Here is a 26830-nt window from a genome sequence, read left to right as displayed (position 1 = left end):
TTGCAACAGCCTCATGTGGAGTCCACCTTGTAATGATCTAGTTATATGCATTGTGAAGGTGTCACTCATGAACTTGCAACTATCCTAGTCCACATCCCATGGGTCCCTTTCTTGGCAAACCATTAAATTTGCCCATTTTGATGTGATAACCCTCTACTGTATCACATGATGTAAATCTTACCTCGGTATCATAGAAATCTACTCTTTATTTTTGCATTCGTAACCCCTACTAGGATTATTACCCGCAATAAATGTATGAAGTTATTAATAATAATTAAATAAATTTATGCAAAGGATGAAAGAATACATCAATAATGATAATAGCATATATTACTGAGTTCAGTAGAAATATATAAAATGAAGAAATCAATTATTAAAATAATGTTAATATATTAAATAATGTTAATATATTAAATAAGGAAATAAATTATTAAATAATGTTAATATATTAAACAAGGTTAATATAAGAAATAAATTATTAAATAATGTTAATATATTTAATATATTAAATGATGAAGAAATGAATTATTAATAATTAACTAATGTTAATTATTAAATGGTATTGATATAATATATAAGATAAAGTTCATTTAAAAAAAAAAGAAAGAGTTAAACGCCACGGGTATTACCCTCCTGCAGGAAGTGGTGGGACAGGAGTCGCCGCCCTGGGCTGCGACCACCGTCACACTCCTTCCCACGGAAGGGATTGCGTGGTGGGACGCAACCCCTCCCTCCACGGGTATAAAGAAAGACAAACCGTAGATCAAAGGGTAGGCAGGAGAATAGGAGGAAAACGGGAAGGTTGCGCCAACAGACTGCGGAAAAGGTAAGCTGTTAGTTTGTACGCCGCAGGGATATATATGTGTGTGGACTTGTGTGCCACACACACACATATATGTGTATAAATAGCTTTGTCATATGTGATAGATCACGAATCACGTTGACAGAGTTATAGGCTTATAATTATATTGTCGCTTGTATATGTACCAATATATATATGTATGTATGTAGGATATATGTATGTTTGTAGGAGCAATAATAGTAATTAAGAAATATGTAGAGGCAGGCTTAAATTATAGATTAAAATGATAATGAAATATAAAATGTTATATGAATAACAATAATTTGGCTATGTGATGGAGGCTATTGGGAGAAAATCCCCTTAGCCTAATTCGGGATTATGATAATCCCTAATAGGCAGTATATACTGAGTATTCATATGCATATATGTTACAGGCTTGGGTGTCGGAAGCTCACCCAAGAAGAGACGGATCTTGCCGGTCCTCTCTGGTAGACTTGGATGATAAAATGTATCATCCAAGGCAAGGAATTGATCATATATGACGATCTTCCTTGGTAGGCTTGGTTGTAAGATGCTACATCCAAAGCGGGAATCGAATTATCCATTGATTTCCTTGGTAAGGCTTGGAACCATGATGGGTTCCAAGAAGGCAGGCATTACAACCGCCTAAGGACATATCCCAATACTTCAGTTGTATCCTTTTTATTACATAAGAATTGAGATTAGTTTTAATTAAGTAATTGAAGTTTAATTGCAAATTAGATTGGTAATATATATTTTGTTGCACTCTAACAGTCTGTTTTGTAGGAAAGTGATCTCTAACTAGTAGGGACATTACAGTGGTATCAGAGCATAATCGTGCCAACCTGTGGAAGGGAAACTTAGTTTATGATCACATATCAGAGGAAGAAAGGCACGAAAGTAATGGCCGATCAATTAGCCAAACAACTTAAAACTTTCATGGAGCAAACCAATGAGAAATTCGAAAGGATGAGCCAATTAATCCTCCAAAGTACAAACAACAACAATAGAGATATTCCAAACCCTAGAAGAGAGATGCACTCTAATCACACCGATAATGAATGATCTCCTCAAAGTTCTAGACAAACAATTCCCGAATTTCTTCCAGGAGAAGAACATATGGGAGACGAAGAGGAGCAAGCCACACTTGGGGTGGAAGAAATCGCCCAAATTTATGCTAGATTAGAGCCGGAAGTGCAGAGGGTTGTTTCCTTCAGGGACTTCTGTGAGTCCAAGACTAATGAAGGTAGAAGGAAGAAGCATATGGGTAAAGACCTCAAAGCTAAAGTTAACAAGATGTCCCTACCATGCTTTGATGGGTCAGGGAAGGATATCGCCCAAGCTTGGGTCCAAAAACTAGATACATACCTTTCATACAGCCCCATGACCGAAGGAGATGCTATCAAGTTTGCCGTACTCCATTTAACCGGAGCAGCCCATAATTGGTGGCATAATGGTCTCATTACCCTGGGCCACAAAAATATCTCCACCTATAATGAGTTTACTCAAAAAACTCATCAGCCGGTTTGATCAGAAGGACTCAGAATGGTACTTCCAAGAGTTAACCCACCTTAAGCAATCAGGAACCATTGAAGACTATATCGACCAATTCCAAAACCTATCAGTAATGGTCCCCGACTTATCCCAGAGAAGGCTTACTTACATGTTTTTACAAGGCTTGAAAGACTCTATTAAAATTTTTGTAAAATGCTTGGAACCACAAAACTTAGTAGAGGCCATTAAGAAAACTAGGATGATCGAATATAATGCTGGAATTCCAAACGTTTTTCCAATTGCTTCAGCTGTTAGGTTGGCCAAGAGTTTGCCATGCGGTGCCAAAATTGCCTTTCTTTCAGCATTGTAATGTTTCGTGCACTCCATAGTCAGCTCCAGGCATTGAATGGTTGTACGGAAATCAATAGCTGCAACGATCCTGCTCTTGACAATCCTGGTGGCAATGGCTGATGGAGCATGTCCAATTGTTCCATAAACTCTCTTCCAAAATTCTCCTAGTCTGAACGTTACCAGGTTGGTGTCACCATCCTGATCTTGTGCTTGTGCTTCACTCCAGCAACCATCTTGATCTTGTTGTATGGATCAAAGAATGACCTTGCTGTATGGAATGTCAAGTGATAAAATAATAGTTCATCTATGGACTTTTTAGCCGTTGCCAATGTTGGACACATCTTCGTGTAATCTCCTATGACAATTGGAAATTCTATTGACAACTTCTTCTTCTTCTGGATTTTGTCATAGGTGGTCAATTGCTTGGTAATCTCTAGTAGCACCATCTTGTCTGTTAGATATCTTGGTAGCTTGTACGGCTGGTTAGAGAACCCTTGGACCCAGATGTAAGTGAATTTTGCAAATTTTGGATATATCGGGCTCCATATTGTTCATCAACTTTGTAGCCTCTTGTGACAACCTCATGTGGAGTCCACCTTGTAATTATCTGGTTATATGCATTGTGAAGGTGTCACTTACCATCTTGAAAGAAGTAGTTTCATACAAGTGCAACTGCGGGTAGCACTCATGAACTTTCAATTGTTCTGGTCCACATCCCATGGGTCCCTTTCCTGGAAAACTATTCAATTTGCCCATTCTGGCTAGCGAGTCGATGACGTATGAACTCATATAGACAGATTGGGATTGTTTTAAATTCTTCAGTTGCTGGTCCAAGTTGCGGTTGATCATATTTGCCCAATCCATCATTCCATCGCCTTCCATTACTTCACTGATGAAGAAAAACATCCAAAGTTCAAACATGAAGGTTTGTGGACATCCCATGATTCTGCTCAGCATCAGCACAAGGTCGGCATGCTCTTGCTTGAAGTCCATTCTGGTGATTTGCTTGGGCATCTTGGAAATATGTGGCTTTGGCCTTTGCATCTAGATTTTGTTAACTATTCCAACACATCTTTCGAGGCCAACATCATATATCATCGTTGCTCTTTCCTTGCTCCTGTAGGTCATAGACTGGTATGTTGGAATTCCAAACATTTCTCTAATTGCTTTAGCTGTCAGGTTGGCTAAGAGTTTACCATCCGGTGCCAAAATTGCCTTTCTTTCAGTAGTGTAATGTTTCGCACACTCAATAGTCAGCTCCAAGCATTGAATGGATGGAGGGAAACCGACAACTGCAACAATCCCGCTCTTGACAATTCTGGTGGTAACGGTTGATGGAGAACGTCCAACTATTCCATAAAATCTCTTCCGAAATTCTCCTGGATTGAATGTTCTCAGGTTGGTGTGGTCCTTCCACTTTGAAATGATCTTCGATTCTGGAAGAAATCCTCTTTGCTCATTTTTGATCTGTGCCTGCGGAGATGTGTTCGCAACCTTGCTGGATTCTACCAGTCCTACAAAATAAAATAAATAACATTAAATTCATCATCAAGAAATTCAGTAAATCCACTAAGGAAGGAATTTCAGGCTGTAAATTCCAAACTTGGAATAAAATAAAACCTTCAAGAACAAGAACTTCTGGAAAATAATAAACTCTGCTTTTGGCTTTTCTCCACTTCTTTCTAGCTTCAAATTTCTCCAAAAATCGTTGTGAGAAATGAATTCCAATTCACTGTTTAAATAGAAGTCTCCCACTAAGCTGCTAAGTTGGTGAAAGGTTAAAATTGGTAGTTGCATTGAAATGACCCTTACCTAATTTGACAATCCTTGGACTATCTGTAATGTCCCCTTTTTAGTAGTTGTCTGGCGATTTGTTGTTAAACTATTTTTCCATGGTCCTGAGGGCTAACCAGGACATTTTATGGACTAATGAGGAAATTGGCCTAGGTGTTTTCAGTTTTGGGCCGATCGGAGGAGATTTGATGGGTTTGTCAGGAACTTACTATTTATAGTAAGTCAGTTTGGGCACAGAGTCAAGTAATTTTTGGTGCGGTTTTGATCAACTTCATTTTGGTGCATTTATTCATTTGCCCGGATTGCAATTTTTATGAAGGAATTAATTATTCAGGCAAAAATCAAAATTTTCTAAAGTTAAATTTAATTATTTAACTTAAGGGGTTATTTAATGCTGAAACTAATGTTAAAAAAGAAAATATTAAATATACCCCTTCTTTTGGAGACATAAGGGGATAATAATATTTTATTCTATTTTACATTTATCCCACATTCGCGATGCATTGGGATTGGAGCCAAAGTGAAGTAATAAATGTGTGCATTGAATGCTGGAAAAAAGCATCTTGGGAATTGTGATCTTGGAAATTGTGTTTATTGGGAATTGTGTTTCTGGAGAAAATCTGGAAATCTTCTTGGCATTTGGGGACGAAATCCCTCAAGTGTGACATTCTTATGCTTGTGAAAGATCAGGTCTGAGAATTTCTTAAGCAAAACTGATATTGGAGGAAGTTTTTGGCATTGAGCATTATTGTTAATCTGAAGAAGCTCTTAGGGAAAAAATCGTGACACCCAGGAAGTTGACTATTCTTCCAATTCTGGATTTCGTATTTTGCAGTTTGGTTTGTGTATCTGAAAGTGTGTGTCGCTGATATGGTCTCTGTATTCACTGATATTCATTTAAGAAGTTTTGGCATGTAAGCTGAGTGTATTCGCACTGTGTTGACTGGTTGTGGGAAAAATCTGCATGGCTGGGCAATGAAAGTTATATCGAGCAGCTTAGGGAATAGGGGAAAACTGAAGGTAATCCCATATTGGCCATAGGTGAAGTCATTAACAGCTTTAAGGGAGTCGACTTGCACAAGCACACAGTCATACGATTTTGTAGCTGCCGTCATTACTGTAAGAGTTCGATATATTTGAAGATTCACTCTCGTGAGTTTAGCAGCAGCAGACCCTGATTACTACGTAATGGCAGCAAGGTGTCAAGTAGATAGCAGCCTACACAACAAATGTGTTTAGGCAGTGGTGTGAAGTCCATACAGCCACACAGCGACAGTGAACCAGGTTCCAATGTTACGTCCTGAAAGCTGTGAAACATCTTTTTTAAGAAAGAAAATCTTTGGTGTAGTCAATGCTTGAAAGATGAATGCTATGTTGTAATTAGAAAAGTGAATTCGGGAAAAAACCTTAGTATTCAATTTCAATGTAATTTCAGTCTGATTGCATAAATGATAGTATAAAATATACATACGAATGTCTATGCAATGTTATGAATAAGGCATTATTTATGAATGAATGAAACTGTCAAAAACCAAAACACAACAGGGTCAACAAAACGACAGGAAACTCTTCATAAAAAAGAATAAAATCAGACCCTTATTGATTGCTGGCCAATTGTTTGTAGAAATTCCAACAGCAGGGTTAACAGGGAAAAAATTAACAGCAAATAGGTCAGCCTATTACACTATCCAGATTATTCAGGTTTCATGAATTTTGTCAAATAGTTGTAGTTTTGCATTGTTATTTTGGACTTTAAAGGACTTGCATTGAAGGGTATTGACTTTTGTTAAACTTCCAACAAAATTTTCTGTTTTATTTTGGTAATTTTATGTCTTGTTTGAGTAACACTATCTGATCCTTCAAACAACCATTCTATCATATAGATAATTGAATGTTGATGAACTAATTACAATACAACAATAATTCATTTATTCATTTTTGTGAAGGTTTACAATAACAGAAATACGCGTGCACCTTATTTTAATATTCCTCCAAATTTGTCAGCACACTCCAATATTCTTGTGGACCATGACCCTATATTGGGTATGCCTATCACCCTGACTATAACAATCATAACCGAAAGGGTTTAAGCAATGAACGACTTTCAGAAACTTATAGGAATGCTCGATCGAACCATAGAGTGACTGCTGAGTCAAACAAACTATCTATACATCTGCGTTGGCTTATCTCTCAACTTCTTTAATATGCGATGTTGATGCCACGAACTTCAAGAATAGACTTCACGAACTAGGCCAATCTTGAACGGTTTAGTGCATATAAAGAATGTGGTGATTCCAACACGTAACAACTTCGATGTGAAGATGAAGTTTTTTTTCTTCTCCCAATGTGAATCAATCTTTTGATGTCAACTTAGAATGTACATTTCCTCTTTATGGCAACTCGTATGAACAGTCCAACATTTGGCCACAAAAATGCCAACGACAAGTCAGAAATATAGGGCTTGCTTCTAGTGCAGAACAATCACATGCACAAACATCTCTAGATATTTCATTCACGAAAATCGTCTATGAATATTGTAAGTACCAGTTGTCTTAGCTGGTACCACAACCATGCATATTCTTTTCCATTGTATCGAATATTCAACATCTATCACAATAGTGATTTAAGGCCTCTATAATGAAGTCAGCTTCATCAGATTTCATTTGCCAATATTTAAGACTTATGAGTAATGAAACATCTGCTAAATAAACCTTATAACTCCCGATTATATTATTTTTGCCAAATATTGGGGAAAGCTTTAAAAGAAACCTCTTGATAGCATGAGATATTTATATCAAACCTTCGACAGGCATTAGAAATATTAGAATTGAGCCCAACAATACAATACACATCCATATAATATTGCTTTTCAGATTAAAGTCACATGGTTTGAGCAAACACATAGGCACCTGAGCAATTGTTTACCCAATTAAACTGATTGAAGTTGATCCCGCGGCAGAGGAAGCATTGGGGACAAAGACAGAGACAGAAGCAATAGAGGTTGGAGCAGAGTCAGTATACCCCCCAATCGAGGAGTAATGCTTAGCTGGACCTAACTACTTTAGCTAGCCCGGGGAAGCTGACTGATGCCCCACCCACTCTTGATGGTAACACCTAACTAAAGGCAGGGCGGCTCAACATTTCTACCGACCCGTGAAGCACCCATGCACCTCGCTTGAATCTCATATTTTCCACAAATCACTGAATGATAAATTCTGACAACTTCTTGAAATTTATCTTTAATAAAGACTTTAAATTTTAATAATCAATAAGCCTGTTCAATGACCACCATTGCAAATCCTGAGATGAATCTACCTCCAGATGGTGTTGGGTTTTTGTCCAACCCACCAAAACTCAAGGGTTTTCATCCTCAAGCTTTGTGAAAGCCAATGCTCTCTAGAAATGCTTTCAATAAAGTAATTTTCCTGAATGATATCCTCTCCTCTCGAAAGCCTTCCTTTTATAAAATCATTTGAGCAACCGCTCATTGGTAGTTGGAAATCTTCTAGTAATAAATATTAAATTTATCATTCAAATTATAAAGTGACTTTATTGATATATTAAATAAAAACTCCAAATATCGCTTTATAATAATTAATTAAATATTAATTGTCTTAACACAACTTAAGACAAATAATAATTTGATTCATTTTAATATTTTTATGCTGGAAAAACTGGGTCATCAAAAGTCCTCCCACCCAGAGATTACTTGCACTCAAGCGATCGACACATGTTTACCAAGCTGTCATTTGCACTTGTTTATCAAACCAACTATCATCTGCACATAAATGCCAAAACAAAATACCAGGATCTGAAACTAATCATGGAGGTTGGTATTGATACCTGCTGAAAGCTCTATGCTGCACCATGACTGCGAGTACTACCTCCATAACTCTCCTGGATGCAAGATGCAAGATCCTTTGAATTAAATCAGCAAACTCGCCAGTACAATATTTACAAGGAAATCTACTAACTTATTAATTCAAAACGAAGGCAAGATATACAGATTTATTTCATACATGCATATAAATTTTCTCTATCAAAAAAAACTGAAACAAAGGAGATTCTTGAAGAGGGGTGAGAAATGCAATTCCTATATTATTTAACCCACCCTCGTTCTGATTTAAAGAAAATGTCAATATCTTTTTCCTTTAAACTACACAAATTTTTCCATAGAAAATACAACATGCATGCAAATAAAAATCCTCCTTTTTCTCATTTTTGAAAGAAAAACATGAAAGTAAGCATCAAGGAAGAATGGAAGAAGAGAACCTGGAACTGTAAGATGAATGAAACCTTGTTGTTGAATCAACTCTCATTTCCCCAACTATCTATTGACGTGTCTAAAATCGTATTGCTACGACTCTATCCGGCCAATGCAGAATAGAATTTACTTGCCGATTATCCTATCCTCTCTTGTATAAGGAAGCCCTAATGCTATTTTTAATCGATCAAAGGGGACAACCTCGAGGTTCCAAATGTCAGGTCATGACTGTGGGATAGCTCAGTGATTGATGTGTTTTGCTGGGAAAAGCAAACATACCCCTTGCAAAACTGACAAGGAGACAACCCCTTCCGAAAGGAAACCTACACTATGGAAAGAAAACTAACCAAAGCGGAAAACAAGGAAACTAAACTACAATAGAAAAGAAAACTACTCTAAAACAGGAAATAAAAGCCTAAACTAACTATGTACAAGAGAGACTAACTGTACAAAATGTGGACTATATGCATGCGTTCCAGATCCAATGTGATTCCTCAGTATGTGTAGCAGTTTCAGGGCAGTGGGAACAGTTCTTAGTCTGGCTTGTTTGTCTTTGAATTCTGAAAAGAAAATTTTCAGTTGGCCACTCTTAGGTTTAACCAGGACATCGGGCAGTATTATCAGTTGGGGAAGTTCATTAGGTCCGTGGTTAATCCATTTACAGGTTGTTTTCCTAGCATATTCAAAATCAAACTGAACATATTCAAAATTAACAATAGGAGGGAAAGAGACAACTTGACAAGTTTATGAGTTGTGTGGGGTGCTGTGCGGCGGAAAAGCTTCAGCAGTTGTATTAGGAGGTCGCCACTGGTGATGCAACATCTCACTTGCGTCTAGTGTGTGCAAATCAGCATCGGATTCTTCATCGGGTGGTACTGGCTGAAAAGCAATTTTTAATTCGAACTCAGGAAAGTGGAATGCATCATCTGTTGGTGCATCTTCGGGTTGTATGAACAATGTGGCTTTATGCACGCTTGTCGACATGTCTTCAAATAGCAGGGACTCTTCGAGCGATTGATCCTAAAAAATGTCCTTGACAGACTCTTGGAGTGCATCGGCCATTGGCAGGGCTGCTGCAGACTGCTCTTCAGTGTTAGGCTGATCTACGGAGTACACTTGGTTATCCTCCTGAACACTGTCCTCATCAATTGCAGGGACACCACAGTCATCCTCTGTCACATCTTCCTTTGGTGCAAGGACAACAAAATCATTTGCTGCCATAGTCTGATTGACTGGTTCATCTTGCCCAACACTTGGTAACTCTATCTTAACATCATCAGGGAGTGCGGCGCTGCATTGATTTTGCGTTCGTCTATACTTGTCTACAACAAGGTAGGAACTCCACACCTTGCTGGTGATGCTCTCCTCCGGTTCTTCCGACAGTCCATATTGGGCTTTAACTTGATTGATTGCCTCCATGCATAGCAAGAAAGTGAATTTCGAGTGTGGGGTGCGGTGAATTCTGCACCACCAAGGTGACAACATGCTCTCCAAGCACAATTCTTCATCGAGACCAAACTGGTTCTCAATCCGGTCCTTAAATCGTGTAAACTCCTTGATGGTTGACGGAGGACTAGGGATATCCAGCTGTATGAACTCTTTTGGTTTAGGGATATCCCAGAAAAATATCTGCCCCTGCAATGCGAGCTCAACTCTTGACAAAAATGTGCAATTTGATTCATTGTGCTCTGTTGTGCTATGGATTTTGCAGTGACCTGCAAATGGAAATTCAAACAACTGCTTGGGATATAGCTGCACACTCAGCCTTTGTTGGATTTGGGAAATGTCGGACTGCGGACAGTCTTCATGAAGTGGCTGACCCGACATTTTGACCCAAATTTTTTTGTTGTATTTTCAGATTTTTTTTTCCAGGTTTAACAGGGATCTTGCATATCCCAAATATAGCATTTAAATGGCGTAATAGAATCGACTTGCCACAGGGGGCCCTCCTAGCACCAATTCTGTTGAGTGTGGAGGAGGGTAAAAAAAATATAAGGTTACTCCTTGCAAATATAGACTGATATGATCTGGGTTTAGTTGTTTAGACATTCATCATACTAGCCCTCCTTCTATCGCGAATTCTGTTGACATGGCTAAAATCGTATATCGCTAGAACTCTCTCCGGTCAATGTAGAATAAAATATTCTTGCTGAGTATCCTATCCTCTCTTGTGTAAGGAATCCCTAATGCTGTTTTAGTTGATCAAAGGGGACAACCTCAAGGTTCCAAATGTCAGGTCATGACTGCGGGATAACTCAGCGGTTGATGTGTTTTGCTAGTAACACAAGGGGCCTTGTGTTTACAACAAGTTGGTTTGCTGCGATTCTCAGACTAACCATGCATGGTGGCCTACAATCAGCAAGCCACCAATGGTATGAACCAGAAATGCATCAAATACCCCCCACATTTTGTCATTAAAATCATTGAACTCTAAAATTAATTAGCTGAAGGAAACCATGAAAACAAAAGAAAACAAAGACAACAAACACCATATTTCAATGTTCATATATTTGCTTCAGCTGCCATTACAACAATTTTTACAGCATTTCTACTCTATTCTTAATTACTAAATTCTAACCTTCTAACAATCTAACCTATTCTAGCTGTCTACAAAAACTCTAACAAGAATCTAACCCTTTACAAAAGAAAGGCCTCTGCCTTTTATAGATTTTACAATTTGAACCGATGGCCAGGATGGACTGCATCCAAGGGCCCTGGTCTGCCTTCTAGAAGCTGGCAGCTTTAACCCATGCCCATTCAATTCTCAGTTATCCACCCAACCACTATCTCAACTACCTACCACTATTTGGCTTTAATTTAGTCAATTTGGTAGTTAGACATAAGAGTCCACGACTGACCTTGGTCCCTTTGTTTCAAAATATCTTGAGCGGGACCCATAGGCAACTTTACATTAAACAATTTTGGTTCTTTAAACAAAATTTCTGGAATTAAATCCAGCTGTGCATTTCTGAGTTTGCACATTTTGAGTGTTCTTTTGCTTTTTGTCTTCAATTTTGCTGGTGGACTTCATCTCTAGTTCAAGTGGTGGCGCGCTTCTCTATGCTTCGTCGTGCGCTCTATGGTGCGAACCTGTATTTCCTCCTCCGGTGTTGGTCGCGATCAAGGCTCCTTGACGTTTCAGGCTTTCTTCTGGTTCTTCCCGACGACGTCGTCGACCTGCAAACAATCAATTTTGATCCGCATTAATCATTCTGAAAAATTAAATAGATTAATTTAACAATCATTAAATTTAACTTTAAATGCCCTTCGTGAAATTAGGGTTTATTAGCTTGATTTGTGAGACTTCCCTCACTTTGGTTGGTAAAATTGGCTATCTCGAGGAAAGTGAGCGACTTTGAGTGTAAAACTCCCCCTTACAAATTTCGCCCCTTTATCTTTTCACTTACTTTCGCGACTAAGGGAGAAATTCGGCCTTGAGAGGCAATTTGCAAGCTTTCATTTTCGAATTCTATCCCCCCCCTCTTGCTTTGCGAAACTTGGTCTTTGCTCTTAGTCTGGGCGAACTTCTTTCAAAACATGCTAAAAAGTTGACTCTTTTAGAATTTCGGGATTTAGAGATGAATAACGCGATTTGCTCCACTTACCTTTTTACAAAAAACGGATTTCGGGCTATTTGGTGTTTTTGCATGATTTGTCTTGCTTCTCTTTTTCGGCCTTAAGAGGCTTATCACGATTTTTGTAGACACCCCCTTTGCAAACTTCGACCACTATGTTGGAAATGCACGATTTTTGTTTTAGTTTTGAAACTCGCAGATTCGGCCACTATGTTGGAAATGCACGATTTTTGTTTTAGTTTTGAAACTCGCAAATTCAGCCACTATGTTGGAAATGCACGATTTTTATTTTAGTTTTGAAACTCGCAAATTCGGCCAAATCACCGAATCTTTAAACATCCTCCTTTGATAAAATCGAGCCTAAGGCTTAAAATGTGCGATTTTGATATTTTTCGTTTTTTTTTGGCCCATTGGTGATTTTGGGATGATAAGGACATTTCGAGAATTTTGGAACTCTTGGTTCATTTTCAGCCATTTAGAAGAAGAGGCACGATTTTGAAGTTTTGTTTTTTCGGTCGAAATGAGCCCTCGCACGAATTTGAACTTGGCCCTAGTTTCGGCTAAATGGGGATTTTCCCATGAATTCAGACTCTTACCCCATTTTCGGCCTAAATAAAGGTTTGGCGCGAATTTGAACCTTATTAGCCAATTTCGGCTCATTGGCTTACTTTGTGAGACTTGGTCTTTTGTAATTTTCGGCCTAGAAGCCGATTTTGAGAGTCTTTGAGTGGTTTTTCGGTCTTAAAGGCCGAATCGCGCAACCTGGCCTTTTAGCCGGTTTTGTGGGCTTTCGAACATTGCGTTTTGGTCTCTTGAGCCGAATTTTGGGGAGACTTATTGGCACTTTCAGAGGGTTTGAGAGGCGCGATTTAGACTTCTTCTCAGAACTTGCAGGGTGACAGGGGTAACTTCGAATTCGATTTGGTTATCTAAACCCCTCATCGCGTGAACTTAAATTCGGGTTTCTATTGGCTTCAGGTTGCTCTGTCTAGCATGGAACACTTAGCTTCTTTCTTCAACACAGAGCAACGGGCAAAACAAAAGTCGAGGGTCCCTGTCTGGGACAAGGGTGTGTGTGCGACACGCAAAACACTATCCTCTTTCAATCCTCTTCCTGGAACCTAGTAATGATCTTCTCCAGAAACCTCTAAAATCCTATCTCATACTATGAAACATGTTTACAAAATTTCTCCTACAACTAACATAATTCAAAACAATTTTCTTAAGAATTCAAAGACTAATTTATCACCAAACAAAAAAATGAACTTCCTTTTTCGAAAATCTAGTATTCATTATATAGAAAAAGAGAGCCATTTCCCACTTCAAAAAGAAATTAATGATTTAGAGATTCTTTTCCCAAAATATTTCCATGCAAAATTATTGTAGTCATATTTTATGACATATTCCTTATGGCTTGTCATAGTGGCGTTAACACTTGTCCATTGCATCCTCAAATTTAAATTTGAAATTTATTTTTCCCTCTTATGCCATGTGTCTAGAATTTTTTCATTTTTCCTACACCATGTGCTTAGTTAATATATTGAGTAAATAAATAATTTTCAAATAAATTTATGGCCTCGTGTGTGTGACCACTTATTAATACAACCATATTCAATTTATCATTTCTAACTAACATTACTCATAAAAACAATAATAATAATAATAGCAAGTTTTGTCAAGGTCTAGAAAGAGGGTTATGACAGGGGCAAATTGGTTTCAAGCAGGACCACCAGACCATGGACCATATCTTGACTCTCTGTGCCATCATTGAGGAGGCTCATCATCGCTCCTTGAAGGTTTATTGCTGCTTTGTGGACTTCCGCAAAGCTTTTGACACAGTTCTGCGGTGGCCCCTTTTTTAGAGGCTTCGTGACATTGGTATTTCTGAGGTCCAGCTGACCACCATTATGAGACTTTATGAGAGGGTTCTGGGCCATCTCAAGACTTCTACAGGGTTTTCTCGCTTCATTAGCAGTACCATTGGTGTTAAATAGGGCTGCCCCCTGTCCCCTACTTTGTTTGGGATATACATTGATGAGTTGGAGGAATTTCTTCATGAGCATTTGTTAGAGGGTAATGGGTGCCATCTCTATCCTACTTTTTGCGGATGACATTGTTCTCTTGGCCTCCTCTCTAGAGGGTTTACAGAGACAGTTGGATTGTTTGGCTTCTTTTTGTGTCCTGAGGCAATTGACAACTAATTTGGGGAAAACGAAGGTGATGGTCTTTAATGGTCTCAAGACCTCTCATCTTCACTTTTTCTTTGATGGCTCAGAGATTGAGATTGCCTCTTCTTATACCTACCTGGGGGTTAAGTTCTGCGATCCTTGTTTCAGCTTGAGACCCGCCATCCAGTCGTGCATCAACAAGGGGTATAGTTCCCTGGCCTTTCTTGAGAGACAATGCTACTTGCATCACTTGTAGGACACCTCGTCCAGGGTGACACTTTTGGACACTCTCATCTGGCCTACTGTTCTTTACGGCTCTATGGTTTGGGGGCCTTCTTTATTGGAGTTTGATTGGGTTTCTTTCGAGCGGTTCAGATTCTTCTCCTTCGGTGCATCATCATATTTAAGTAGTCTACTCCCCACAATATCATTTTGGCTAAGTTTGGTGCTTGCCCCTTCAGACTTGAGGCCATCTTCGATCTTACTTGGTTTCTACACTATCTCTGTAGTATCATTGACTCCAGTGTTGCGCGCCACAGGTACCCTTACCTCGGTTACGGCTCCTCAGAGTCTATTGCCTCTTCAGCTTCTTCTGGTCGGGTTCGCAGTTGGTTCATTGGGGCTTCGGCCCTTCTCGACTCTATTGAGATTGAGATTGATCGTCTCCCCCCTTTCTAGTACTCTCTTGATGCCCCTCACCATCTCCTTCCTTCTAGGCAGGAGCTAAACAAGTGTATCAGAACCGACATCTACAAGCAGTTCATTCATACCACTTGGGTCAACCCCCACGAAGGCCTTCGCCATAAGTGGCGTTCTACGTGGAGCACTTTCTTGAGTTGCAGGACAGGCTCATTGTTCGTCCTTCTTACATTTCTCTTTATTGGTCTCATTCCCTTTGGATTCCCCCCTTGGTTCTTTCAGAGTGGGCTCCCATCAGCTTTGGGTTGAGACTGATCACCAGTTGGATAGAATGGACAGAGTTTGCTAGCTTTGCAACCTCTGCGTGGTTGAGACAGAGGAACACTTTATCTTCCGCTGTCCTATTTACTATGAGATCAGAGGGAGGTTCTACTGCTTTTTCAAAGGGACCCAATCTCTCCACTTTTTTAGGTTCACGGACTAGAGATGCCTTGCTCTCTACCTGCAGGAGGCTGTTGGACTCCGGGATCATTCGCTGCAGTGCCCCATGCGTCCTCAATCTTGCCAGCTCATTACCTCCTTCTCTGGGCCTCTACCCACGTGCGGTACCAAAAGATAGTTGGCTACCTCTCCGAGTCACTCCAGGTCTGTGAGGCTCGTAGAGGTTACACACATTGGTCCCCTTATACCAGTCGGACTCCGAATACCCAATGGCATTGTCCTACAGCTTACCCTTGGATCTTGAGGTTTTTCTCTGCTGCTCTAGTTTCTTAGTGTTGGCTTGTTGGTTTGGGGTTCCCTGCTCGCCCCTCCTGCCTCCTTGTTTGTAGTGGTTGCCTTTGTTGTTGTTTGTGCTTTTCTTTGGTCACTGTTTGGTGTCCGTGTTGGTGATTGCCCCCCTTGTTTGTACTCTTCAGTCCCATTGACCTGTTTGTGGTCACTTGTTGGACATTAATAAATTTATCTTTATCTTATCTTATCTTATCTACAAATGGCAACTGGTTGCTTCTTTTATCTGCTAGATAAAATTGATGTTGCACTTTTTCACCTCCTATACCTTATCCAAAGAAAAAATAGCTTGTCTTGAATAACAGTAGCAATTTCAATGCCTTATTGGTAGGTATGAGGTACAAGATATTTTTGCAACTCCCTTTGTTTACAGTAGTTTTTCAATGATTTTGGACTGCGCTATAGATTACTTTCTTATTTGTTTTTCTTTCACACAGCCAACCAAACCTTCCAGAATGTTGCTTCTTCTTGTGCTTTTCTCCGAAACGCTTCAACTCCTCACATGGATGTGCTTTGCTAGTGCTTCAAATGGCTTATGCACTGTATCAACACATTCATATGCTTCTGCATAGCACCAGTAAACTCACCATCTTTCAACCTTCAATATTTACATAGGCCTAGAAATAAATAGACATGGCCTTAAAATGCAATTCTGGAAAGGCAATGAGCAAATTGAATTGAACAATAGCAACAATATCTACGAACAAGTTTGGTAGGTAACTAACAGGGTCATGCATACCTGATCAACTAATTTATAATTATGTGAAATAGTTATATTTAGTTGATGTTAAATATTATCAACATAATACAAATGAAAATGTAATTGAATAAATGCTAACAAGATTCACACTGGAGGAAACATTGACACTACTGTTGCACATGTATAAACCCAATCAAACTTTATTCTCAAAGATAAAGTTGGAGATTCTCCCATGGTATTGTTTCAGGTATGATGTATATGGTGGGTGTCAAATGGAGCATATTGAGTATGCGCAGACACCATAGAAGGTTTAGTGATGGTCATACACTAGTCCTCATCTTCATAATTCAGTAGTGTTGTGACCTTTTTTTCACACATTGCCCCATTGCAAATGGGGACCCCCTATTTTTGCTTTTTAGGGTTTTGCTTTGGCATCGCAATTGCTAATCACCAGTCTTTTTACAATGAGGAGTTAGAGTTTTTGAGAAATCATCTTGACCCAAATAGAGAATTCATGGTCAGATCAGTGTCTAGACATTGTTTAAGTGCTTAGAAGGTCTGAAGGATGAGGATCGCAATTGCTTTGGGTAATTTCTGACAACTTTCTATTTTTTAGGATTTTTTTTGCTTTTTTCCTAAATTTAGAAAGTTCTATTTTTGGCACTTTGGGCAGATTCTGAGAAGCAGCTTTTTTGGCTTGCTTTTTTGAAAGTGAGATTAGGGTTTTATTCCTTAGGTCATATCTCAGTGCCCATGTTCTCAGAATTGAAATTTTTTGTCTCCAAGTGTAAAAAGCAGGGTAAAAACCCTAATCTAGGGTTTTTGTTCTAGATGATCCTGTTATGAACACGGCAAGTCAAAGATGGACATGGCAGTTTGAATGGATATGTTTGGAAGAGAAGTGGCATGAGGATGAAAATTTGTCCAAACGAAGATTGAAGTCCGACCAGCCAAGCACATGGAAGAATGGCAGACAAAGGGTGAAGTTGACCCTATCTAGAAGTTTGTGAACATGGCATAAAAAAGGCCAAGTCCGCCTTGGAGCATTGAAAGATGGCGAGGAAGATGTAAGGTTGGAATGTCTAGAGTCTAGACCAAAGCAAAGTCCGCTGCTGCACATGGCAAACATAATTTGAAGTCTGCCTATGGTTAAGACACAGAAGATGGTGCATGGAAGGTAAAGTCCGCCATGTCCTATCCAAACATATGTGAATTCCGCCCTCCTCTTAACATGGCCAAACATAAGCAAAGTCCGCCATGGCAAGAGAAGGTTGGGAGGATAGAAAAGCATATGTCCAATGAGAGCCAAAGTCCACCTTGACAAGGATAAGAGATGGCTAGATAATTAGCAAGTCCTCCCAAGGTATAAAAGGCATGACACAAGGAAGGTAATATTCGCCTAAGTCCAAGCACCATCCAAAGTTCGCCTTGGCACAACTCTCTTCAACTCCGCCTTGTTGAAGAGAACATGAAGTCCACCTAGGACTGTCTAAAGACCTTCCAAGTCCGTCATGCCAAAGAGGAGATGGCAACACATTGGCAAACTCCGCCTTGTCCAAGCATGTGCCAAGTCTGCCTTGGCAAGGAAACCATCAAGTCAACAACATCAAGGAGATGTCTAACAAAGTTTGAAGTCCGCCAAGACAAGGAGAGAGATAAAAGCAAATAAAACAAAGCTGCCAAAGAAACATGTCCAATACACTCCAAAGTCTGCCCAACTTGAGGAAAATATGGGAGACAAAGTTGGCAAGACTTCCTCCAAGTCCGCCAAAGAAGAAAGACATGGTTAGAGAAAGAGATATGGCTTGTAAGCTCTCAAGTCTGTCTAGGTGGGAAAGGCAAAAAGCATGGCAAAGGAACCTTGAACTTCACCTAGCTTTAAGATGGATATCCAATGCACTTCAAATCCGCCATGTAGAAAAGCAAGGCAAGGTTACTAGAGGGATAAAAGCAAAACACATGGCAAAGAGAAGAATGTTTTGTGCCAAGCAATCTCAAAGTCTGCCTAGGCAAGGAAAGGTGGGGGTTTGGCATGATAAAGATAATAAAATTTTGCCAAGATAAATTGCACAAACACAAGTTGGCAAGATATTCCAAGTTTGCCGAGGCGTAAATGGAATATGTGAAGACGCCTAAACCAGATGAAAATTCACCTATGACCTATGGTTGAGACATGAAGATGTCCAAACTCTCATGAAGTATGCCATGCCACCATTGGCAAATGGCTTGGGAAATAGGAACTTCACCTAGAGCAAATTGGCAAAATAATGTGACAAGTTTGCCCATGGCTAAAGGAATAACAATTTCAACAAGAAAGCACATAAGATCAACCATTGAAGGGTCAATTAATTGAATGAGTTGGAAAATAAATTCAACACTTCGAAATTTTTTCAAAAAATGGGTGTGTGGAATTTTTCGCAACAAAAGAATCAAATTTTGACCAAGTCTTGGAGAGGAAACAGGAAGAAAGAAGAAGAAGAAAGAGGAAAAGTAAGGAGAAAATGAATAAAATCCTTGTTCGTGGGTGGAGTTTGTCAGAAGCCAGATTTAGAATTGAAGGATCCACAGGCAAAGTGTGTTCGAGCATAGAAATGGCCAAAATCTTGGCTAGGTGTTGAAGAATCCACATGAAGGTGCCACAACATAAAATTGACTAGCCAAAATCTGGCTAAGTATGGAAAATAGTTCACAGAGAAAGTTCCAACTTTCTTCATTGTGGCGTAGGCACAGTGGCCTTCTTCTCCAAATTCAAGACACTTGAAAGAGTTTCTAGGTATCAAGAAAGAAAATCTTTAGACTTGGCAAAATATAGAAAGAAATTCCAGAAGGATTTCATCTCCTGAAGTGTCAAAGACAAGCTCCCAATCAAAATCAGATAATGGCAAGAAGAGTATTCCAAACAAATTTTCATACTTAGATAATTTTTCGGAACAAATTGGAGAAATGAAGGACATTCAATTGTTCCAAGTCAACATGTCCGGGTTCAATGAACCTGACTTATCCAGAAGCTTCTAGAGGGCACACTTCACAATGTAACAACCTTCTAATTTATTATTGGTTTATTTTTAGCAAGAAGGACAAGTGTCCTCAAATGTAATTTTCTCATTGGTCGAAGGGTAGCTAGTTGTAACAAACCCTAATTAGGGTTTTATTTTGCAATCTTGATCGTTGATTGAAAATCAATCCTAGCCATTAAATTGTAATTGGGGAGCCTATAAATTGAGCTCACCCCTCATTTGCAAATCATGGGAGCATGTTGCAAAACATGTTGAGATATGTAAATTGTTGCTTACAACTGCCGAAGTAATAAGTAATTCATTGTTCAAATTGATGGTGATTACCTCTCTTATTTTGGAGTTGGCATGGTTCTTATCCCTCATCATAGTTTAGATTTTATTTCAAGTTTTTAGATGAATGAAGGATTTGATAGTTTAGATTGGTGAAACTTTTCTCATACTTTCTTTGGATGGATGATTTTCATTCAACGTGTAAAGTTAGCCTGAGCTTTGATGTGGATGCTTAACTTCTACTTTGAGTAATATTGTTCAATTGTTGGTATTATTCATAAGTGTGAAAATCTTGAGCACAACCTTAGAAGATTGCACATGCTTTGCGCAGTTGTCCTAAGTGTGGCGAACCAAAGTGTTGTTATTAGTTTCACCCAGTCTTTACTGTCTCTTGAATTCTTAGTAATAGATTAGAATTTCTAAACCTTATCTCCTTTTCAGTTTTCTTGAAGTCCATGATCCAAAACCCAAACGATAAATCTCCATTGTGAATTGAACAAGCCAAGCGTAAGTCCCCCTTGTATTTCAGCATACATAACTGAGGTAGCTATCCAACACAAAGTCGCTTGTTCGCACATATAGACCTTGGAGTCACCTTGTGGTCCTGCTCGCAATCTTGGCACATGTAGTGATTTTGTTCAGGAGAGGATAGAGTATCCTTGGATATTTAATTCTAATGTTCGGTAAATGATAAAACGCATACCAACAAGTAGGAATTCTTATTCATCTTTTTTTGAGGTGCTATAATAAAACAAAAGAGCTGGTAACCATATGAAAGAAAATTGTGTTTTCACGTGTATATGCAGGTATAAGGAAAGTGAACCATAACATACTGCAAAATAAGAGTCCTGCTTTCTCTGTATAGTTTCAAGATACATTTTGTTTCTCTTTTTGAACCCATGGATGAATTTGTTAGACAAATGACTTATTATTAGTATATTGTGATGTGTTCCAGAGGTTTGGGGTCAAGCAAAAAGAAAAAATTACTGCTTTTAAGACTTCGGTGGATGTTCTCACACTTTCAGCAACGCCTATACCTCGCACACTTTACCTATCATTAGCTGGATATCGTGATGCTAGGTAAGAATATATTATTTTGACTCTTTTGTGCTTCATATTATGGCATATAGTGGCAGCGTTCGAATATTTACTATTCAGATCTTATTCTTGTTTATATTTTAACAATTAGATATTAAAAAATTGTTTTATTAGATGTCATAGCTTATAAGACTTCTACATGAATATTTTTGATTTTGTTGGTGTAGCATAACTTTTGTGGACTGTAGCCACAAATTTCTAACATGAAGATGTAAAGTTTCCTCCCATTGCCAAGGCTTTGTAATTTTATTGAGCCTTGAATGAAATAAATATTGCAGCATTTAGACTAGATAAAGGGGTTTGTGCTAATTTTTTCTCCTTCTCTTTAGTAGTCTGTATATGAAATATACGATCTATCCTTGTCAAGTTTGCCCTTCCCCCCAAAACCCCCACCCTCTTCAATGGAGGCCTGTTATTTGGTTTTTTGTGGCGCTTGAGACACAAATTAACATTCAAATTTATAAGGAGATATGTTTATAGAAATACAAGACCCAAAAAGGTAACCACTGATGTAAATTTTTTTACTTCTAATTAACTGTTTTGTCAATGTTTGTCTCCGATGCTATGAACAAAAAATGGTGATATATACTCCTAAGTTATGTACTTTTGAAAACTCTACTTTATACACATTGCCAAATCTAAAAATATTCTATGATACACATAGACATCCCTACCCCCCACACCCACATCTCTATTAAAGTTGTAATATTTCTTTAATGGTCATTTAGTTAGTTTAGGATCTTTCCTTTTCATCTTTAGTTTCTGTTTTAGAAACTTTGTTTGTAAATCACTGTTTAAGGAGTTTTAATCTTGTTTGTAATATATTGATTTACCATTTCATGGTCCCAATGTTCTACCTTAGGGGATGTCATGAAGTAAGAGATGTAGCTCTTTCCTCGACAGAAGCAGAGTATCGGGTAACTGTTAGAGCAACATGTGAGGTAGTATGGCTATGGAGGATTCTTTTTGACATGAAAATGTCTCAAGCATGGCCTTCACCTTTGTTTTGTGACAATCAAGGGGTGCTAAAGATTGCCAAGAATCTAAGTCTTCCATGAGCAAACAAAACATTTAGAGCTTCATCATCATTTCATCCGATAGCTTGTTGAAGATGGAATTGTGATGTTGCAGTATGTTCCAACTGAGGATTAGACTGCAGATATTCTAACCAAGTCTTTGAGTCCAGACAAGTTTGTACAATTTAGGGTGCAACTTGATGTAGTTATTCGAATGACCATTAAGGGAGGGTATTAAAGCAATATTGTAATATTTCTTTAAAGGTCATTTAGTTAGTTTAGGATCTTTCCTTTTTGTTTGTAGTTTCTGTTTTAGAAACTTTGTTTGTAAATCTTTATTTAAGGAGTTTTAATCTCCTTTGTAATATATCGATTTATTATTTCAATCTCAATCCCCATCTCTATCTTGTGTACACAGGGATGCAGGGAACATCCCATGGCTGTCCCCCGTTGTACTATCCCCACAATTTTTCCCAATTTTTTCCACAATTACATTCAACACAACACTTGTTATGGTTAGGAAATAAAAACCACATGTTGCTGAAAGTAACTCTTTCCACCTTTTGATCACGGAGAGCCCAATTTGGGAGGGTGAGAGCATACAGTGTTGAGGGGATCATTAGATGCAAGAAACTGAAATTGGTTACAATACTTGGGCGGCAAGCCAACCCCTTCCACTTTTCAGCGGGATAATGAGAATACTAAAAGATCACTTGGCGGTAAACCAGCCAAGGACAAGCCAAGAAACTGAAGAAGCAATCACTCAACCGCTTATCCAGCGGGAGAAGTAGAAATGAAATTACAATCAACTCTACCGCTTATGCAGCGGGAGCGGGAGAAGTAGAAATGAAATTACAATCAACTCTACCGCTTATGCAGTGGGAGCGGGAGAAGTAGAAATGAAATTACAATCAACTCTACCGCTTATGCAGCGGGAGGACAGTATTACAATATTCAAAATAGGCGGCAAAGCCAGCCTCTTCCACTTATCCAGTGGGACTAAGAGCAATAATCCAATTAGATAGCTGTTAGTACTACTAACCAGCTTTACAATGCACAATATGGATTACAATTTAAGGGAAATCACTATTCCAAAGATAGGCGGCAAGGCCGGCCTCTTCCACTTATGCAGTGGGACAAGAAAGAACAATAGAAACTGTTGTTAGTACTTCTATCAGCATTACAATATGAATCATAGCATATAAGAGTGGTGAACCAAGTGCAATAACATGACCAACAACTGCAAATGAAACCAAGTCCTTTCTCTTCACACCAATGAACTCACACACCCCAAAACCAACTCCAAACACCAAAAACTCTAATTCTGATATACTCCCAACACGCTGAAAACACACAGACCAGCAACACCAAATCCCACTAAAACACTCACAACTCACCCAATTCTTAACCAAATGACATGAAACTGAAAGCAAATGATCACTAGGAGGTAGTCGGTCATTCCTAGGACAACAAAACATGGCAAACCAACTCCAATAATTTATGCATGCTTTCCAAAGCGCTTTGCAAAAAATAAAATCCAAAACACCATTTTAAGCTCTATAAACTTGCAAAATGAACCACCTAAACCATAAAGAAAGATAGATAAAATACCCAGAACGAGGAGAATGACACACTGAGACTTGCAACCAAAAATCCACTTCAACACACTCCGCGACCAGCAACAAGAACACTCAAGAATCCACACAAATCTTCACCACATTGAGCCCAATTTGGTCCTTTGGATGAGAAACAGTCATACATACAGCTAGGCGCTATCTTTCAAGCACAAAACTGAGGCATTAGGAGGTATGCATCCCTCGAAGTAAGAATCTGACAACATTTCGGCAACACTTTATTATCATAACAAGATTGGATGCCAAATGAGAGCCCAAGGCCTGCATTTATAACTTTTTGCCAGTCAAATTTAAATTCAAATGCTCTCCAAATGCGCCCAAACCAAATGTCATTCCATTTCATCCACATTTGGTGTTGCATTTCATTTCATTTCCTTGCACAAGTTCACCCAACTCACATTCACCCAAAATCGCCCTTTTTAATAAATATAAGTGTCATAAGATAAAGTGTAAAGTGGTGTTGTGAGGTATTCACACATCGCTCCATTGCAAATGGGGACCCCCACTTTTTGCTTTCTAGAGTTAGCTCTTTTAGTTTTGTTGTTGTTCGTTTTAGTGTCTTAGCCTTTGCATTGAAGAGTTCGAGTTTCTCAAAGGTCATCAAGTCAGGTGGTGTTAGAATATTAAAATAATGTTAATTTTAGTATTAATGCTCAATAGTGTATATTCTATTTTAGTAAGATCTTCTACAATCTTCTCAGCAGTTTCTTATTAGAAACTTGCTATTCTTGTAAATACTCTTGTATTATTTATGAGCGTCTTACTCATTCTGTAAATCAATCAATTCTTTGAAAATCATTGTGTGTCTCGCACTGTTTTATGGTATCAGAGCCTGAATAAAGAATTTGTGAATTCTTTTCTGAGATTTTTCGGGCCTCTTAGTTTTGCTGCAGATTTTCGAAAATTTTTTGGTTCAAAAATCCGTTTTGGATTGTGTTTATGCCGTGTAACAGGATTCTTCCTGTTTGCGTCTGTCTGGCGAAGGTTTTCTGCATTTTCGGCGTGGTACAGACCCGCCATTTTTTCTGCAACCTGCAACTTGGTCAAACCCACGTTTTTTGACTTTCGGCTAAGGTTTTGACCCTCCAGATTTAGTCAAATTTTTTTTCTGAGTACAGATTCGTGGTGGGTTTTTTGAGATCTCAACTAGGTAGTCATCAGAATTTTCTGGGTACCTCGATTTTCAAGCCAGCAGATCCAGATTTCGATAGCAGATTCCTTTTGGGTTTTTCGCAAGAATTTTTGGGTTGTCTTCGGATTTTTCTGGGTCAGCCGGAAATTTTTTCTTGAAATTCGTGCCAGCCGTACTTCATTTTTTGAAGTCTGTACTTGCATCTGCCTCTGTTTCTGCAGTGGGATTCAAAATTTTGGAATTCTGTGCCAGCACCTCTTTGTTTTTTTCGTTTTCAGTGCATTGGGAAACGTGCAAATGGCTTCTCTAACCAACTTGATGTTAGAAGGCAGTCAACGCTTTAATGGCAACAATTACAACATCTGGAAACAACGTATGTTGACCATTTTCGAATATAGGCATCTTGACCAGCTTGTTTTGGGAAAAGAGCTCAGTCCTGGTACACCTGGTGCAGATCAAGATAAGTTTGATGAACGCAATCGGGAGGCAGTTATGCTTCTCAAACTCTCCGTGACTGATGATCAGTTACTGCAGATTGCTTCCGGCAAGACAACTTTCGACATCTAGAAGCATCTGAAGGAATTGCATGAGACATCCGACAAGAGCCGAGCATTTTTTCTGAAGAATCAGCTGTTCTCCATCATGATGGACGAACGCATGTCCTTATAGGAATACCTCACGAGGATCAAGGACATTCGAGATCAACTCGAAGCTATTGGTCGGACTATGGAGGAAGAAGACATGGTAGTAATCACTCTGAAAAGTCTTCCGAAATCGTATGAACACTTCATTGAGATCCTCAATATTACTTCAACTAATGTTGACCTGAAGTTTTCAGAATTGTGCAGCAAACTTCTGCAGCAGGATCACTGGAAACAACAGTTTGGTAGTAGTACCACGTCAGCCTCCTCGGAAAATGCCTTTACAACCAAATCCTTTCACAAGGATAAAGGCAAATTTCAGTCCTCTCAGCCTTTTCAGCAGAAAGGCTCTTCTCAGACACAGGATGATGCTAAGGAGAAGAATGTGTAGTGCAATTACTGTCACAAGTACGGCCACATGAAGAAAGATTGCCGTTAGAGGCTCGCTTCTAAACAAAAGAAGCAGGGAGGGTCACACCAGAAGGTGCATGTTGCTGAACATTCCCAAGCAGAAGGAGTCTGCCTTTTATGCCTTTATGGCTAAGAGGTCTTCAGATCATGCCAGGTCTTCTGCTTGGTACATCGACTCTGGTGCGTCACGTCACTTTTCTCATCGGCGTGACTGGTTTACAGACTTCTCATCTTTCAGTGATTCCGTTGTATTCGGCGGAGGTGAGGAGTATACAGTTGTTGCCAAAGGCACTGTTCAGATACAGTCTGGTGGCAGGAATCTCATCTTCCTAAATGTGTACTATGTTCCTGATATGGACCTTAATCTGCTCTCTGTCAGTCAGATTATGAGGAATTCTCCTCAGCTAGATGTGGTGTTCAGTGCTCACAAGTGTTCCATCATTGATCGGGAGACTCGTCTTACTGTTGCTGTTGGTCTAGAGGATCATGGCCTATGCAGGCTTCTTGACATTGGTGATTCTCCAAAAACTAGATTTTGCATTATAACTCCTGGAGGTCCGAAACCACTCTCAAACATCCTGATAATATATATGGAATATAACTTAAAGTATAAGAAAGACTTATACTTAAATGTTATATTCCATATATGAATCCCGACGGAAAGATTAACTTGTCAAACAACTTCCTACCTTGACCTTGTCCTTGGATCGAACACAGAGCAAAAATTCCATTTTAGGGCCTGTCCTTGGAGAAAACACAGAGCGAAAATTCCATTTTAGGTCCTGTCCTTAGGCCCGTCAGAGAGTGAACTACTTGATTCAAACCTTGATCGATCAAATCAAATAATGCAATTTAATTTTGATCTTGACCTTAGCAAGGTCAATAGCAAATTTTCATTATAGGTCTTGTCCTTCCTAAGGACGAAGAGCGAATTTTCATTATAGGTCCTGTCCTTCCTAAGGACGAAGGGTGAATTTTCATTATAGGTCCTGTCCTTCCAAAGGACAAAGAGCG

At 39.0% G+C, this 26830-nt stretch overlaps 1 protein-coding gene across 1 annotated transcript in view; it reads left to right on the top strand.

Annotated features, from left to right (window-relative positions):
• The window catches only part of LOC131073944 (ATP-dependent DNA helicase At3g02060, chloroplastic), a 228435-nt gene that overhangs the window by 73507 nt on the left and 128098 nt on the right, over window positions 1-26830 (top strand). The window contains exon 5 of the mRNA XM_058010469.2: window positions 20840-20964. Within this exon, the coding sequence (XP_057866452.2) occupies window positions 20840-20964 (125 nt within the window). The remainder of the gene's footprint in view (window positions 1-20839; window positions 20965-26830) is intronic.

Source organism: Cryptomeria japonica, chromosome 9, assembly GCF_030272615.1.
Source record: "Cryptomeria japonica chromosome 9, Sugi_1.0, whole genome shotgun sequence".
Lineage (NCBI taxonomy): Eukaryota > Viridiplantae > Streptophyta > Pinopsida > Cupressales > Cupressaceae > Cryptomeria > Cryptomeria japonica.
Note: the sequence above shows the minus strand (reverse complement) of the source record. Positions and strands in the feature narration are given on the sequence as shown.